The 19,559-nt window shown below is 37.8% G+C and overlaps 1 protein-coding gene across 1 annotated transcript in view; it reads right to left on the reverse strand.

The window, feature by feature from the left end:
- Positions 1-4,124: 4,124 nt before the first annotated feature.
- LOC113655329 (pro-neuregulin-3, membrane-bound isoform) overlaps positions 4,125-19,559 on the reverse strand; it is a 273,198-nt gene continuing 257,763 nt past the window's right edge. The window contains exons 4-9 of the mRNA XM_027165818.2: positions 18,635-18,661; positions 16,133-16,235; positions 14,065-14,170; positions 12,360-12,478; positions 9,391-9,576; positions 4,125-6,059 (exon numbers count right to left, since the gene is read on the reverse strand). Of these exons, the coding sequence (XP_027021619.2) occupies positions 5,546-6,059; positions 9,391-9,576; positions 12,360-12,478; positions 14,065-14,170; positions 16,133-16,235; positions 18,635-18,661 (1,055 nt within the window). The 3' untranslated portion in view covers positions 4,125-5,545. The remainder of the gene's footprint in view (positions 6,060-9,390; positions 9,577-12,359; positions 12,479-14,064; positions 14,171-16,132; positions 16,236-18,634; positions 18,662-19,559) is intronic.

The raw sequence follows: 19,559 nt of genomic DNA on the forward strand, positions 1-19,559 counted from the left end.
CATCAGCAGGAATGAAACCAGTAGATAAACTGGTAATATTCAAACTGGCAGGACATCTGGAACAAGTGGACTAATCATCTGAAACCATAATTGACAAGCTGGATGAATAAGGTATATAATAATTCTGCAAATCCAAGGATTTAAACATCTTCTAAAGGTCTGCATTGTACTGTATACATATGGCAGCCTTTCTCATCTGGAATAAGTGCAGACTTTTTCATGTTGGGATAGAGTAGCAGACCATGTGGTTTATGAATCTTTGGAGGACATAAGTAACATCGTACTTACTCCCACAGCCTTGATCATACCTACCAGGTCTCTCCCAGGTGGGACCATACATCCAGAAGAAAGAAGAAAAAAGATAGAAATTCTGTTTGGTCCCACCCAGAGTCCTGACAGGGGTTATGCCACTCTGGAAACTAGTCTGCTAATACATTTTATGTAACTATGTACAGTATTTGGCGAATAAACTCTAGAACCTTTAAAGAACCTCTCTCGTGGTGTGTAGGCAATAATCAACTGCTTATTTGTACTAAGAATCCCAAGCCAGGAAAGAAACCTGATTCTATTATTTACTCGACATCACCAACTTGTGCTTAGCTTATACACTTCTAGGTTTTCCATCAATGGCATTTTGACCAGTTGCGTTAGTGATCCATCTTGATCAGAGTTACTATACCTCCTTATACAGGCTTACACAAACTGGACAGTTTCTAAACTTTTGAGGACCAGCAACACTTCAATATCCATCATCATTTTTCCCAATTATGTCAAGATACACATATTTGACAGGCAATAATGGCCGTCTATTTTTCTTAATTACCGCCGAAAGGAAGTGAATACAGCGAATCCGATCACCTCTGATACATCATTTGCATTCTTCGGTTCTCGAGTTGCAATTAATTTTAGTTCATTAAGTAGAACGAGGCTAAATGATCACGCTTTAAATGCAGCTATCACTTTCCATTGAAATGCAGAGTTGTAAATAATAAGGAGAATTTGACTGAAATGAAAATAAAAAAAACACACGCCAAACAATCTATAACTATTATCTCTGAAAGTATTTTCTTTCTTTTTTTCCTTCCTCATTATGGTCTTCTGTGTTTTTGCAGTTAACCGTGGACTTAAAAATATTATACTATAAACAATGAGCATATTTTCAATTGACTAAACCAAAGATTAGCAATTTTATAGATGTCATACAGTAAATCATTCATTAATATGGGATGGTTGACCTTTAGCTACAATTAAAGCAATAGATTTACAAAAGATGATGAAGTGCAAGTGGGTAAACAGAACAACGCTGAGCAATCATTTGGAAATAGAAAAGAAAGTTGTTGTGCGATAGCTGGAAAAAAAATCCAGAAATATACAAGCTAGCACTAAAAGAAGGGGACGGATTGTTTATAGAAATAAAAAACGGTAAGATAAAAGCCTTCGGACAGCTTTAGTATTAACTGAAAAATCGAAAATGTGGCCAATAAATAAAATGGCTAATTAGAGAGCTAACGACTTTTCGCTCTTCTCATTACAGTTGATCGAATTATTCCTCAGAAAATCATTTGAAACATTTCCCCATTTTCTATTTGGCAAATGAGATCATTAAAAAAAAATACAAATGATACCGATACAGATAATAAACGAAATTTATACTTTGGCTTCGGTTGCTAGTTGGTTGCGTTTAGGTTTCACACTGCGCATATATTAACAAACCATCTTAATATATTCACAAAAAAAAGTATAAACAAATGGTTAACAAAAGGCTGGCTGAAAAATATGTAGACTGAAAATGTTTCTTTATTATCGAAGCTACATTTTCCGTTCTTCGGTCTGGAATATAGTAAAATAAACACCCGTGAAAAACAAAAACCCGGTGCAAAATAAACGACTAGGTAACGATATAAAGAAGCCAGAGGGAGTTTTGATCACATAAAGGACATAAAAGACTTTAAAACCGCCGTATTTAACTGTATATTGGTGAAGTATTAAGTTCTCCATGTTTGACCACCGCCTGTTTATTTTATTTCCTTCGCTTGTTTTTTTGCGATTTTGTACCTTTTGCCCTCGCTGACTGCTCTTCCAGGAATCGGACTGTTTAGTCTGTTTGGATATAAACCGCATATGGATTCTACTCCAAATGCTCTTGAGAGTTCATCACACACCATCACGCTATAAAACGCATTCCTTCATGGACTCTCAGAAACATTTACGGGCGTTGCCTAATAATGCTCCGCTCCAAAGGTGCCTTTTAGTATGGAAAGAATTACAGCCTTTATTCCTCCTCAGAAACTACCACCAGGGGATACAGTAAATTCACAGACTCAGAAATCAAACATAATATTAGTGTGTCAGGGATTTAATGACTTAAAAATCCCATCGGAAACCAAGTCTGGTGTGTGAGCCATGTGTTCTTATAATCACCTTCTTATAAAAATCACCGCCTCACTTGCCTCAGTTAAGGTCAGTGTTTGTGACTCCACCATAAGAAAGAGATTGGGCAACAATGACCTGCATGTCAGATTTTCAAGAAGGGGGCAAACACTTTTTCACACCACTGTACATTCTTGAGAATGAAATGTCTTTAATGCCTTCTATGGGTCGAGCCACATGCTTTCGAGGAATATTTCAGGGAATTTTTTTATGTGGTTTGAAAGCAAAAGATTAAAAATAATAATAAAAAAGGCTTAAATCTACGGAATGAAGATTACGAGCCAAAAGAAGATTCATCCTGAAATCAAGAATTTTCAACTTCCAATTTTTGTACCAATTTGGTACAAATTCCAAATCTAATGCACATACAAGCTAAAGCAGCATAAACCCACAAAATCACCAAGACTGAAATAAATGATAAAATAGTGCCCTCTGATGGAGAAAATGAGACACAGCATGAGCTGAAGAGGCTGTTTCAGGGAACCCATTTGTTGTTCAAGCTGAGAATCGTGTGATTTTGTGAGGGGAAAATCGGTTCAATTTATGGAGTAAATTAACATTAACACACGTGAAATTAATGTCATCACGTTTCACATGAATCTCATTTCACATAATTAAATCATTTTTACACGCCAGCCACCTGGTCCTGTTTTCTTTTTAGGAAATGAAATCTTTTTATTATTCTGTACATGTTGATTCGAGATCACACTTGCTGCTGCTTCCAGGAGTAACAAGATGAAATGAACCTTCACGTGCGATCACGTGATCTCTCCTTCAAGGGATGGCTCTTTTTTTTTTTTTTAAACCGTATAACGTTTATGACCTTTTATTTTATTTTTTATTTCTAACATTAGAGAGAAATGTAAAGACGAATAGAATATCGTTTAATCTTGCCCTAGAAACACTGAGAATATCAGCAATGGGATAATCAGGAAGTTGTTTTGTACCTTGATGCTTCATCACGTTGCACCATTTCTTTACCTTTAATTCTTCCATTCATCTTCAGGGAGACTTTCATCCTAGCGGAGCTGGAGCTAATCCAGGAAAAGCTGAGCAGAAGGGAACACACACACACACACACACACACACACACACACACACACACACACACACACACACACACACACATTTCCATCCTTCCTTCCTTCCTCCCATCATTCCCTTCCTTATTCCCTTTGGTACTTCCCTCAACCCAACTTTCCTTTCATTGTTCTTTACCTCAAACTCTCTCTCTCTCTCTCTCTCTCTCTCTCTCTCTCTCTCTCTCTCTCTCTCTCTCTCTACCATCCTCCATCCTTCTTTCACTCAAGCTTCCCTTCCTTCCTTCTCCATCCATCCCTCCGTCTATCTATCTATCCATCCATCCATCCTTCTTTCCTTCCATTCTTCATCTGTCCCTTAACTTCCATCTTTTATATTTTGTTCCTTCTTTTATTTTATTTTCTGCATCTTTTTACTTATTTATTTTATTCATTTTTCAGGTTCTTTGAGTACTCCTAAGGTAAGGATTTACGTACTGTGTTATCGATTTTGAGAAAAAAAAAGATATTTATAAAAAAAAGAATAACTACAAATAAACTCATATATAAGATACGATAGAATAGAATAACTCAGGTTTTGTCCACCCGACTGTCGGCCAGCCGCTGAAATTCGAGCTGAAGACACAAATGAAAGAAGACAGATAAATATCTCCACTTACCTGTTGATTCTACCCTTTTTTTTCTATCATCCTGTGACATTTTAATTTGCTTTGTAACTGTTGTGTTTGAAAGACTTTAATTATAAACCCGCTGTGCAGTGTTAAGATCTCAGTGAATTCTGTCACGATTTTCATTGTCACCATCTGACATGTGACTCATCCTGAGTGAAAAAAAACCCCACAATTCCCAGGAGGTGAACCCCATAGTGTGAACATGCATGAAGAAAGAAGAAATCACAGTCAGGGGGGGAAAAAAAGACAGAGAAATATTTTCACCAAAAGATTCATTGTTATTTTTTTCCCCACGTTTGGTTGTAAATTCAAACAGAAAGCATTCATCCTGATCCGAAAGTACCACACAGACATCTTCATAATTTTTTTTTTTACCCTCCCCCAAGAAAGCAGCAGATAATTCACCAGAAACAAACTGAAAAGAAAAGAAAAGGGAAAAAAAAAAAAAAAACACAGAAGGTCCTCGGTTCAGGGGTTGGAACTTCATTTCTTTGCCCATAGTCTGAGCTCCAGATGGATGAGGTGAAGTCTGTCAAAGGACTTGAGCTGGTCCTATTTAAACCATGACCCTATCTGACAAGTGAGGAGAACAAAAAAAAAATAAATCAAATAAAGGAGAGAAACACCAAAGTACAAAAAAATAACTTGGACAGGATACACTTCCATAAACCGAGTGAAATCTTGGGGCAGTATTCAACGGTGAGATACCCACTGCGTCAAGTCGTGCTGTAACGCTATTTCAATTCAGTTCCTTTGTAAATCGTGTCCATATTTGAAAAATGGTGCACCAGTTCCAAGGTAGAATGAGATGTTCCTTGGCAGGGAAGCTTGGAAACGTTAAGTCGTTTCAGCTGCAGTCTTTTTGCTAATACACAGAATTCTTAAAACATTTGGGAGAATGCAGGAAACGAAACAGACCGAGACTGCACGATGTGTCGGCGGTGGTGGTGGTGGTGGTACAAAATGCGAAAAAATGAACAAAAAATATCGTATCATTCCCATTTTCCTTGTCTTTTTTTTTTTGTGCACTTGGTGACCACCATTTTCATTCAGATATATTTATAGCCATTTATATATAGATATCTATATATATATATTTTATACAATTAAAAACACCATAGAGATGACAGACTATTTGGTTTCTTTTTTTTTCTAAGTTTCTCATTTTAATAAATGCATATAAATAGTTTTTAGTTTAGTAATCTTTTTTACTTTTTTTTCTGAGTTTTTAGACTGTCGCTCTTAAAAAAAAAAAGAAAAAAAAAAAGAAAAGAATTACTATCTCAAACCATCAGCGCTGAGAGTTAATTGGTTTTCGGTATTCCATAGACTCCCATTCATTGATTTTTGGCAGAAACACTCTGCAGCCTTGTTCTCAAGACACAAGGTGTGACAAAGAACCTCTCATTGTCTAGGTTGGGTAGAGTCCTTGTGAATATCTCTGGGATACACTAAATGAGTTTCTGTTGGTCCACTAGGAGCTGTGCCTCCGTTAACAGCTCCGTTGGGGAGAAGAATACAAACAGTCTCTTTCGCCGCATGAGGATTAGAGAACACGATGTCATCCTGCTTCATGTTGGTGTTGGTTTCGAGCTTTTCCCGGGGCTCCTCTGGCACACGGAAGCCTTCATTCCGCTTTTCCCCCACCCTGTCACAAAGAGGATTGGCAACCGGGTTACCCCCTGTACCCCCTTGACGTGGTAAACTCTGGTGCATTCCATCTGCAGAAGTCGTCTGCATACACGAGGTCTCGTCTTGATGCGAGTGGACAGATGGTATGATTGGGATCCGATATGGAGCAGGGGATCTCTTTCCTGGTGAGATGGAGCTAGGGTTCCTGGCGGGCGCCCATGGTTGAGAGGGTTGGGAGGCTTGGAACGTATCCCGGTGCAGGGTGCAATCAGGCTTCATCATATTCCTGCAGAAAGAGACAAAAGAAAATGAAAAGAATGGAACAAAAAGCGATGTTCATAATAGATTGTAGTGTGGGAAGGCAGAAAGATGCACATCTATCAATCAAAAAACAGTCATGCTCTTTTGAAAAGCGTGAGTCGTTCAAGCGTGTAAATGAAAGAATTGCATTCCGAGAGACTAAATTGCTACCTTCAATGTTGCTTCAACAAAGGTAAACACCCTCTCAAAAGTGACAAACTGAGTGATGAGGCTTTTCCGGAATGAACAAACGCATGAGAGACCACTCGGCATCTAGTGCTTAATTATGACATTTGTTCAGTACCCGTAAGACGCCCTTCATTTGCATTCTTTCAGAGCTGAATGACAAAACATGACTCGGAGCTTGTTGTTTCTCCTTGAGACGTGCTCACAAATTGATCTGCAGGGATTTTGTACGTGTAACATTTTCATGGTTGATGGAAGGAGAAGAGGTTTGAGACAAACAGACCTTGTGTAACATTATCGCTTCAAATCAGGAGTTGTCTACATTGTGTTTGTTGCTTCTTATCTCCCGGTAAGGGACCATAATACCCCGACAAAAATGTTTACCGTGTCAGTATTTAACCGTGTCCTTGTCCTTTTGAAATAATAAGATGCAAACATCCATATTAAGGGCTTTCAAACCCTGTAAACAAAGACACCACGGAGTATGGCGAGCGAGCGAACTCCAAATGTTCACGACCGGTGATGCTTTATTAAATTAATTACTGCTGTATTTACACGTCCACCTCTCTATACTAATCTCGCCACCTACGTTACATAGTTTTTAGTCTTTTCTATGGACCGTTTACTTTTTGAATACAGATCTCTTTCCAGACGACTTTTCCAGACGAGTTCTGTCATAAAACCCAAGCTTCCGTTTCCGTAGCACTTTATTAGCGGAGTTAAAAGCAACCTTGGTGTTTTATGACAGACGAAAATTTGTCAGAAATATGAGATTTTGCTGAGAAAAAAAAAAATAAATAAATCTAACAATCTCCATGATTCTGTCAAATATGAATCCATCCAAACTTCCCATAACTATGAATATATATTTTAGGCTCTGCTCTTAATGAGTTTCTTTTTCGTCAATAAAGCTCCAAGGACTCTTATAGGATGAGTAGAATATCATAGGGCTGGGATTAAATGAGCTGCCTTTTCCTTTTAGATAAGATAAGGGATAAAAAGTCATCCTGGGTGAAGTATAGCAGTGTTTCATCTTATTTTAATGATTCACTACCTGTAATCTCCTTCACAGCTCTTTCTCCTTCAGAGCCTGAAATAAAGATGGACTAAAGCTTGTCCATCATAAACTCTCACGTTACATCCCAGGTCTTTAGTTTCATTGTAACCTCTGAATAATTCAGCAAAATGAAGTGGGAAGTTAATAAGTATTAGCACTGATGATGTGGGAATTCTTGGGAATGACATTCTCTAATATTAATATTAATAATAATAGTTAGTATTTGGTAGTTAGCAAAAAAAAAAACAAAACAAAAAAAAACTTAATCAACCCTCAATACTATAAATGCTATATTTTTACAATTATATTTTTAATAATTAAATTTGTCAATTTTATTTAGATAGCAAACATTTTCCAGCATTAAATTAAAATATTCTATATGTGCTTTGCAATGAAAAATTATACTATTATTTCCCAGATAATAATTCAAAAATAATATTAAAATTCTTCCTCAGTAAATATTCGACAAATTAAAATTCAGCATTTATTTTAGATTTGACTTTTAGATTTTTTTTTTCCATATTTAATAGCAGGCAAATAAACAATTCTATAAAATATTAACATTTATTTTAATTCCATTCATTCTTAACTTTTTTTTTTTTAAATCCTGTTTGGTTTTGTAATTCGTAAATCTTTTTTTTAATGTGCTTTAAATAGAATTGCTAAATATTTGTGAAGTATTTCAGAATTTATTAATAGTGTAGAATTTGTTTTAGATATCAATTTAGATGAAGATGTTATTTTGAATAATAATAATAATAATAATAATAATAATAATAATAATAATAATAATAATAATAATAATAATAATAATACAGAAATAAATTGCCTTTCTGACAGATGACGAACAAGCCTGGACATTTTTTTCTTTTCTCTTTTCTTGCCCATATTCAAAACAGTCTGAATCTCTCTCCCTCTCTTTTTCTTCCTTTCCTTTCTTCTTCATCCCAGTTTGTCTCCATGGAAACAGGCTTGTTCTTCAGCCCAGTGTTATTCTCGTGCACGTTTGGCGATTTTGCCAGGACCAGAACAAGAAATAGGTCACATTTAAAAACCGCTGTGACCGTCTACTCGTGCGATCCGGTGTTGTGATACACAGTCTGTAGCGTCCATGCTACCAAGAGTAAACGACCGAGAACTGTTTTGATTTCAGCTGCAATGAAAAATCTAAAGTAAGTTTATTGTACACAGGGATGCAGAGACACGTGCAGACTCGTGAGCACCCGAACTCATTCATCCCATAGTGCTTGAGAGCGCTAATAAAAAACAAGCCCTATGGTGAGTATCCATGCTAATCCATGTACTACTAGTTTATTATTTAGTATAAGAGAATAACATGTAGAACAACCTGCTGCTCTACAACAGCTTCTGTGCAGGACGTGGATAAAGTCTGATGAAACGGATCTCTTTTATTTAAGTTCCAAGTCTTGTGTAAGATCTATTCATCATACACCGACTAGCACAAACTTTACACTAACCTCCACTTCATTCACAGATTCAGCCTACATACTGTACTCCACTCACCTCTCACCAATATACTAAACTTTCATTTCAATTACAAACTCCACCTTCTCAATAATCGAATTCCAGTGACATTATAAACTCCACCTCTAGCAGAACCTCCACCTGCACCAACAGCAGAACTTTCACCCTTAACTTAAATGTCATTTCTAGCAGAATTCCACCTCCAGCAGAATCTATATCTCCAACCAAACTCCACCTACAGCATAAACTCCACCTTTAGCAATACCTCCACTTCTGGAATAAACTCTGCTTATATTCTATTCACTTTCACCTCCAGTCTAACTTCACCTGGCAGCCTAAAGCCCACCATTATACTAAATTTCATAAACCTGTAGCCGAACTCCACCTCTAGCCTGAACTTTAAATTTCGATCTCCATTGAAGCTGCTTCTCCAGCATCACTTCAATTTACACGCTCTCAAAAACCCTCAAGTCCAGCTTTAGTCATCCGGTCCCCATCTTAACTACATTGGTACACTTACTATTATAGAGGAGCTTAATGACTTGCCATGACAGTCCAGCTTATTCTTCAGGAAATGGCTCAGACTCACATTCTTGCTGGTTCTCCATCCCTTTCAGTTCCTTCTGTTTCCTGCAGGTGCTGGTAGGCGGGTCCAGAATCCTTCAGTCCTGTAATGGGATTAAGTCTTCCTCCAGTTATGGGTGGAGTCTTGCGTGACGACAGGCGTAGGGCCGCCCGGTTCTTTGGATCGACGTTGCTCGAGACCGAGCTGCTCCTGTGAACAAAGCAGAGGACGTCTCGACACGACATTTGCATTTTATCTGATGGCAAAATCGCAGACATTGTTTGTTCTTTAATAAATGATGTATGTATAGCCTCCATCTGCTGTGTACCGCTTTCGTTAACATTATCATGCATCATTAAGTCTCTCTTTCCCTCTTGGTGTTTTTGATGGTAAGTCGAAACACTCGGCTTAGAACAAAAAAAAAAAAAAAAAAAACTTTCGCATGAAATTCTATTGACAAAAAGAGATCATATTACAAACAGAAGCATTTTCTTAATAGTTAGTCATTTGTATAAACGCCTGATGCAAGAAGTGCTCAGATTCGGTGATGATGGAACCCGAATGCTGAAAACAAACAATAAATCTTTTTCTGAGTAGATTTTTTGCAGTCCCACAGAGAAAGATACTGAATTCATACAGGATTTTATTTCCTTTTCGCCACGTGTGCAATTTTATCCATTTAGAAATGCGTTTAATGTTAGGGAATGTTTCCAGAACGTTCCAGAAGTGACAAGGACATGACAAAGCAAAGTTAGGGTTTTAGTAGTTCTGACACTGGAGACTCATTCCAAAAAAATTAAAACGACTCAAGTTCCAGTTCCTCTGCATGTTTTTGCCAATAACTTGTGATTTGCAGCTGCACTTTTGTCAGGGCTACAATTATAAAAACTTTGTCAACACCGATAATAATCAAGCATTCAACAGCGCTGTGGTATCAAATAAAACCCAAAAAAACCCACTTCCACTCTCTCTGGGATTATAAAACTAAACCAAAAAATTTAACTTTTTTATTTGGAGTCATTCAACAATAAGGCAAAGTGCTGCATGTTTGGTTATTTATCTGCAAGCAATGAAGGACAACAAATGAAGTGTAATAACTGACTGACAACCGCAGCTGTTAGTCATTAAGATAACAAACACTGTGCATGTGCAATACGATAACAAATGAATAACTCTGTGGATTCTGTGTGAAAGCAAAAAAAAATAAAAATAACGAGGATGCATAAAAAAAAAGACAGACAGACCTTCACACCCTCACAGCCACCTCTTACACCCTCACAAACACCAAGAACATTCTCACAGCCACCTGTTACACCCTCACAAACACCAAGAACAACCTCACAGCCACCTGTTACACAATTACAAACACCTAGAACACCCTCACAGCCACCTGTTACACACTCACTGCCACCTGGAACACCCTCACTGCCACCTGGAACACCCTCACTGCCACCTGGAACACCCACACAAACACCTGAAACACCCTCACAAACACCTGGAACATAGTTACAGCCACCTGGAACACCCTCACTGCCACCTGAAATACCCTCACAAACACCTGAAATACCCTCACAGCCACCTGAAAAACCCTCACAAACACCTGGAAAATGCCCACAGCCACCTGGAACACCCTCACTGCCACTTGGAACACTCTCACTGCCACCTGGAACACACTCACAGCCACATAAAACAGCTTCACCGTGTGAAACACCCTCACAACCGCATAGCAGCCATCTAAGATTCCTGATTAACCCCCTGGAACACCATCACAACCAGGTTTATGGATTTGACCAGAGATTTCTAGATTTGTTACGGTGAAGCTTGAAATTTCATCTTGTAGAACAAAAACCCCCCCAAATGCTGCAGCTTCAACGAACAAACCATTAAAGGAAGCTGGCTGAGGAACAGCAGGAAACAGAACGAGGTCAATCTAACTCCATAACTGTAGCAGCGGGAGCTTTGTGCTGAAGAACGTAATCAAATGTACGATTTTAATTCAGTAACAGTCGGCTAAACGAGGCGGCGTTTGGTCCGAGTCCGATTTATTTCCATTTATCTTGAACTCGCGCTCCTTGGCTGCGCATCGCAACAGAAGCGCATATTTAACATGTTTATCACCAATTACAATTACTATCACTCTTTTTAGTGTTCAATAAAACTCCAATTACAACCAACGATGCCGCGCTGGAGTTAATATCATTTCACCGGGTGTAATTTCAACAAATTACGGTGAGTTTGCGCCGTGGCCGTCTTCATGGCATGTCATTACAATAGCCATTATCATCATGAGGGGGTCTACAAGGCCATGGGGATGCCAGGGGAAAACAAGCCCAGCCATTTTCACTGAAGTTAAAGCAATTTTTCAGCTGGAAAAGTAGCAGTAATGTCCACTTAATGCTCGCTGCTCACAGCCTGTCGTGGTCATGGTGCTAAATTTTCAGCAATTTTCTCTTTACGTTTGTTAAATACCTCCTGTTCTTGGCTCTGATTGAGAACAGAGGCTTGGCTTTTTCAAAATTCTGTTTAAGCAAAAAGATTTCAGGTCTTGTTAAATAATGTATATTATGATGTTAAATATTTAAGATCCAATATTTCAAAATTTTAATTAATTTTTAACTAACTAAGTAACTAACTAACAAACATTTAATTATTAGAGTTATTTATTACCAAAATTGTCCAACATTTCATAATCATTAAGATAATTTTTTTCTCTCCATTCAGACAAATGTGGATAAAAATTTAATGACGAGCTTTATTTATAGTAATTCTTATTATTTACGTTAAGTATGTCTTAAGACTTCCATTAAATATAATGTACTTGGAATGAAACGATCCATTACCTACACAGGCGCTAGCACACTAGCTAGCTAGCTAAACATAACCAATCAGATTAAGAATAAAATATTGCTCAAAATTCCTAAAGTGGCCCAAGTTTGCATCTTTAAAGACTAGTTAGAATTCTAAAAAACAGCAGGAGATGATTGTGTCTTTACCTGTGATGTCGAGTTGTCGGTAAACCCCTCGTATAGGAAGAAACCATTGCAGAACTCTGGGAAAAACCAGCCTCATGGACGGCGCCTCCGTGTAGCGGAGATCTTGTGCTTTTGCAGTACTGCAGACAGGAAAGTTTATATATATATATATATATTCAAAAATATTAAATAAAGAAAATCACCACTAAAAAGAAAAACCTATAATAATAATAATTATTATATATTAATTATATATAATCATTATTATTATATAATTAATCTGTAATAATTATTACAGAAATAATATTTTATAGAACATTTAGATAAGTGTCATCTTCACACAAGGCACTTTTATTTCTGTTCAATCATCTGTAAAACTGCCAATAAATAAATAAATAAATAAATAAATAAAAGCACTTCATGGTGGATTGTTACCATATGAGTGAGGTAATATAATAAATTCAAGTAATATATTCTGCTTGTAAATGTGTTTCCAAAATAAATAAATAAATAAATAAATATAGCCTGACTAGCATCGCAGCAGAACAGTGCACACTACAGTACTAAATCCTGTCTAAATACCAAACTGAAAAGCCACTCTAAAAAAAAAAAAAGGCTATATCTATACGGTGCAGAAAGTAGAAAATAATCTGACTGTCACTGTGGCACTTAATCTCCAGCAGGCAACAAAGATGAGAGAAGAGTAGAGTGAAAGGAGGAGAGCAAGTGTACTAGGGGAAGTAGTGATGCGTGAACGAGGGCCACGCCGGGGCGTTAGCGTCAGTGTAATTGGATAATGCGGCCCGTCGCCGGCTCGTCTCGCTTGCCTCGTAGCTGTCACGTGGCTGAAATATGGAGCGGCCAGATAAGATTAGGCTAATATACTCGAAAATATGTGGAGCACCGGGACAAAGAAAAAAAGGACTCGCTCTAAAGGAGTCTGAATTTTATTACAGCAAATCAGATCATCGATACAAAACGCATCACGTCGCATGTGATGACAACAAACAAGCCGCATTCAGAGACAACGTTTTTTTGAGTGCTTGTGTGTCTGTGTGATCGTCAAACTCAGCTAGAACCTTAAAAAACCTTTAAATAAAATCCGCATTTTTTATCCACTGGAACACGATACCCAGAATCTATAAAATAAAATAAAAAAAGAAACAAGAATGTGAAAGCAGCATCCAGAAAAAAAGAAGGAAAAAAAAGGCAAAATAAAAATTGTTCACAAGCACAGAAGGCGTTTTTACTCACCAAAAACTGAGCTTGAGATTTTAAATCGAACCTGAACACTTTTTGTGTATAATATTTTAAAAATATGGGATCCTCGTGTATATCCTTCATATAGCGTTAGTCCCTTTGGGATGTTTGAGGGTTTCTTTTTTTGGAAAAACAAAACAAAACAAAAAAGAACGAAAAAATTAAGAAAAACAAATTTCACGATCGTTTGTTTCTACTGAATAAAGTGTAAAAATTCCCTCACAAAACAAAACTCTTAAAAAAAAAAACTTTTACAAAAACAACTTGCACTGTGAATGAAAATATATTTTAAATGACATCAAAAATAATGTCACAGACATTCATGAAATGAAGCTATTGATGAATCCTGTTTGTGACGGACCGATTTTTTGGGGTTTTTACGTCTCTGATTCTTCCTATAAGTCGTTAATGTGGTTGATGAGGAAAAATAAAAACAAATAAAAAAAAAAAATCAAAGGAGTCTCACGCTGTGCAGCTGGAGACCGGGGTGAGTCTTGCACGGTTGGCTGACGCTGTAGTTTTTCAGGCCGCGGCTCTCTTTCAGGTGGGCCTGGAGCTTTTCCCGACGTCTCCTACAGGGGGCAGCGCAGACGCTAACTCAGGAACACGTTTAACATCCCAAACCACAAATATATACAGACATAATGTCACGCTTCAAAAATAATGTTGCTCCAAAGCTTTACCCCTGCACGCTAAATTCACTTTTTTTTGTGCATCATCAGGATGCTCAGTCGCTCATGTCATTACAGTATATTAGCTGCTTTATTGAAATCGCACGGCTGTTCTTCTCCCCGTTCTGCTCCATAAGCCGTGATTGACAGCTGCTTTTTTATTCCTCTTATGTTTGCTCGGCAGCAGAAGCAGACACTGACTGACTCTAGCTTTTAGCTCTGTGCTTTCGGCTAGAAAAAAAAAATGAAATCGGGATTTGAAAAAGATCAAAATGCCAAGCTGAGATGCTTGAATATTTAGCCGCAAGCTTATTCGACCTTGAAGTCGCGAGAAAGGCACAAAAATAAAACCTTTAACATCGTCTTTTATTTTGTAATGTTATTATGAGAATCTTACACGGCCATGACAGACTGAGCCTGGAATTCACACTGCTACGAAAAATGTCTCGAAGGTGCTAACATTGATGCTTGTTGCTTACTATATGTGCTTAAAACAAACACACACACACACAGCTGAATGACTTGCTTATTAATCTCTATAAGTACCAATTTATTTTAAATCGCACCGAGCTAAATTTTATAATGTTTCTTCCCCCGTTTGAGCGTCTTTGCTCTGTTTGTGACTGTTAGCATGGGCTAATGCACATACTTGTTATTACCATATCTCGATCAAGTAATCACTAGATCTGATACTTGAAACTGTCACCAGAACGCAGTCCAATCTACGATCGTTTTGTTTTAGTGAATCAAAGTTTCCTGAAGCTCAGCTGCTTCATTATCACGCTTCTCTGATGGTCAGTTGTTAATTATTCGCCTCAGGTGTGGAATCAAGAGCCAGTTTTTGGGCTTGAATTGATCTTAAGACATTTACAGCATTTGGCAGACGCCCTTATCCAGAGCGACGTACATAAGTGACATAAGTACTTAAGACTTACTGTTATTGTGTGTTACTGTGTTTTTCAGGTGTATTTCTGAGTCTGATTTGTTCCTCAGTGTTATTTTGATGTGCTCAAAGATCAACATTCGGTGTGCTCGAGTGTTCCTTGGCTAAAACAGGTTGTTTGGATGTTTATTTTGTTAATGAAGTGATTTAGTGCAAGAACATAACATAAAAAACATTAAAAGTAATCGCTATTTTTTATTATACACCCAGAAGTAATCTGCTAGCAAAGTTTATTCACTGTCTAAATGTCTAAAGTGGATTATTTTGGAAAATCAGAAGCTCTGATGATTCATAAAATCCACCAAATACTACAAAGAAACTAGAAGTGATACGAGGGCTGATTTCTTTCTAACCCAGACTGTAGATGCTGCCTCATCGGTGAATATCATTATATTAACATCACAAACTATCCTAAAGCAGCAGATCTGATGGTTCTGATGAATGGTTTTAATGTGTTGGAAACCGTTATACTCTTGATATATAGCGTGTATAGTAGATATGTCTTTGGGAGACCTTTAGTCACGTGTACGGTTAATGCACGGTGTTCGTTTTCTGCATTAGGACCTTGAATGATTTCATAATGACGTCGGCTGTCTTGAAACGTGGATCTGTCATCCGTTTGCTGTAATTGCGTAGCGAAAATGCTTATTCACTAGATTAGCATCAGCCTTCAGAAGTATTTACGCTGACGCAATTAACCTGAGGCACGTGCCAGCGTGTTAAAGTAAGCAATTTTTTACAGTGTGGGGGGAAAAAACACACCTGGCATCCCTGAGGTACTTCTTATTCCAGTCTCGTCTTTCCTCCTAATCATTATCTTTCTGCCTTCTTCGAGACGTTCGTCTCTTTTAGCGCGCAACACTTTGGAAAGGAAAAAAAAAAAAAGGCTGGTTCTCTTGTGAATTCTGAGCCATACTCACTTGTTCCGGCAGTACAGAGCCATGCAGAGTGTGCCCAGGAAGCTGATCCCCATGGCGATGGATGTGATTGACAGCACTTGTCTCTTGTAAACCTCTTCGCTCTCTGTTTCGGAGAGAAAAGCAGGAGATGAACGCACGAGCGCATGATGTGACGATTTGCACACCAAAGCACTCCTTACATATTTAATGGTCCAAAAAGGATTTGTACTAAACATGTTTACACATTTTTGTTTTTTTTTTGCTACAAAATAGCGCATCGTGATCGTCGTCACTTATCTCTGAGAAAGATCTGCCATTTTGGTGGATTGTGGAGTAATGGATGCGTCTCTCACTGGGTATCGGTGCCACCAAAAGAAGACTTAAAGCCTTAATGGACACCATTAGGTATGAAAAATGGCAGCTGTCTGTGATCGTATGAAAAAGTAAATCACGCTCGGGTTCGCCGCTATTAATAGCCAATCAATCAGATTAGGCTCAGACACATTATACTTTTACAAGAAAGGTAAAAAAAAAAGAAAAAAAGAAACAAAACAAAAAAAATGCACCCATGTGCCGCCGAGCTTTGTAGCTCAAGACTAAAGGTTTAAAAGGACGGGGAAAGCTTTAATAACCATTATGTAGCCACATTACTGTGCCATGATTTAAAATGAGGGATTTAACAAAAGCTCTGTGTCCAAACATGGATCTTTTTCTTTTAGCCTGAGACAGGAAGCAGGGAACAGATAAATTTAATGCGTCAGCGTCACACAAAGTTTCCGTTTTAAGGCCAAACTTCAGAATTGCTCTGTTTACAGTATGTAGTCTATTCGATTACGACTTATTCTATTTTATAGGGTATATACGTATACCGAGTAGAATTCTGGAAACATATCAAACATAAGAGCAAATAAATCCTTTAAAATAGACTTTTAATAGACCATAGGCACATCGATCAGCCATAACATTAAGACCACCTGACTAATATCGTGTTGGTTCACCTCTGACCTGTCATGGCTTCATCTTTCACTCTGTTTTAGGGGTGGCAAAACTTTTGCATTTCACCTCATTCCTATTTTATTTACTTGCAGTTTAAAAGCCTGTGTTCTAGATGAACATCGCCATCTACCCGGCGTGTGTCTTTTTGTATATCTGTCATGTACACGGACAGTTGAGACTGCACGGCGTGAACGGGGTAATTCGTCTTAATGACGTTTCAAGCTTGTGGTTTTCTCATCGACTCGATCACAAGTGCTGAAATTTCACCGCAATTATTTACGATTTATCATCTTATACAGCAAACGAGAAGGGTTTTATTATCAAATTCATACATTTTTTTTAAAAAAAGCAGCTCTTTGTGGAGTCAGCTGACCCGTACTCGTGTTTCATTAACACCACCAGAGTAATGACTGAATCCATCATTTATCTCAATTACATGCTAAGGGACGTTCGGTGAAAGGATGTCCTCAGACGTGACTGTCAAGTCTCCGTGTCACCCGGATGTAGTGACTGTATCTATACACCGTGCGTCCTTGATTTCTGAGCATGAAATCCTGTGTTTTTCAAAATCCAGTTAAGACGAAGGTTGGATTTATTCATCCTTTCTCATGCTGCGTTTTACTGTGAAACTGTACAGAGTCCAACCTGCTGCAGCTGTCAGTACAAATCAAGCCTTTGTGGATGAGGAGGAGAACGCCTGCCAGAACTCAGGACGTGTGTGTGTGTGTGTGTGTGTGTGTGTGTGTGTGTGTGTGTGTGTGTGTGTGTGTGTGTGTGTTCAACTGTCTGTAATCTGAAATCTTTCACACTTCAGTGTCTGGTGTCTCCTGACCTTCAGACACTCAGAATATATAAACACTTTGTGTGTGTGTGTGTGTGTGTGTGTGTGTGTGTGTGTGTGTGTGTGTGTGTGTGCGTGCGTGTGTGTCTGTGTGTGTGTGTATGGAGAGAGAGAGAGAGAGAGAGAGCGCAAATCCGAAAAATTGATTGAGTTTTAACTTATATGTACACGGTTGCCAGATTTTAAAATACATCTCCACCCCTAGTACATCTCCAGAAACATAACGACTTACAAAAAAACATTTACAGTTAAAAAGGTAGACATGCTATTGTACATGGAACCTTTACATGTCCTGGTGGTGGAGTAGAGATCAGCACACCTGTTCTCTCAGCGGTAATGGTCATGGTACAAGATATTCTTGGGGAATCTATGCAACACATCGGTCTTAAAAGGTCACTAAAGCAGGTTCTGGTAAGAGGAAACAGTCAGAGAAAACTCCCTATCCTTTTTTAATTTGATTTATATTAAATTCAACTAAAAATATTTTAAACCACATCCACTTTGGGTTGAAGTCTAATCGGATTTAATACCATTCTGACCTCCTCTTCCTTTCCAAAAAAGCACAAACAGACTCAGGAGTCATGTTATATTCCTGCCAAACACACTCAGCATGACTCATTGGCATGCAACAGGGAAAAATAAATAAACAAATAAATAAATAAATATATAAATAATTCCTTTCTTACCCATGAACTCGATGCCCAAATGATCTGCTGCTCCACCAGGAAGAGAGAGAAAGAAAGAAAGAAAGAAAGAACAAGGTTAGCAACAGCTTTTCTTCACAAAGCTTGGTGTTAAGTTTGTATAATTCGTTGCACAATTTGAATTCCAGAGACTGTGGATGACCGTTAGCATTAGCAAAGAACCTGTTGCTTCTCCTGAACCTTTACTAGAAAACCATTACGTGATCCGTTCCTATCAGAGTCTCTTCTGTAGAACGTTTGGTCTTGACTGTACTCTCAAACAGCTCACGCACCAGACGGTGGCATGCGGCTACGAGCATCACATCTTTCAATCCTCTGTGACGAGATAAGAAACAAGCTCGACTGTCATCCATGGCTGCCCTTTTAAGATTTTTTTATTGAATCTTGAGCAGATACAGCTTAATCAGAAAGTTAGCCGGGCGTGGACGTTTAGCTGATGTGATGTAAAAAGGCTACAAAGAAAACATCAAGTCTGAATACATCCTCTAAATATATTTTTTTTTGTACAAAATCTAATATTCATAATATGTTACATAATTATATGTCACTATATTATAAATCTATAATTAAATACACTAGCCACGGAATTAATTCCATCACTTATATATACAAACAATACGAATATGAAAAATAAAAAAAAAAAGATTAGAATTCGGTAACAATCTAATCAAATATCTCAAATATCACTAAATACATACATAAAACCTTTCTCTCAGTTCATTTCAAGTCTGTCACAGCATAGATGATGATGATGATGAAGATGACGACGACCGAGGTCTATACTAACGCTATAGAGTTACTTAGAAACTCTTATTTAAACCCTTATTATACTCTTCTCACGAAAAATAATTCGGTTCTTTAAGAAAACTTAATGAAATGTTTAAAATTTGCCGATCAAATTTGTGCA

The sequence above is a fragment of the Tachysurus fulvidraco genome, chromosome 4, assembly GCF_022655615.1.
Source record: "Tachysurus fulvidraco isolate hzauxx_2018 chromosome 4, HZAU_PFXX_2.0, whole genome shotgun sequence".
Taxonomy (NCBI): Eukaryota; Metazoa; Chordata; class Actinopteri; order Siluriformes; family Bagridae; genus Tachysurus; species Tachysurus fulvidraco.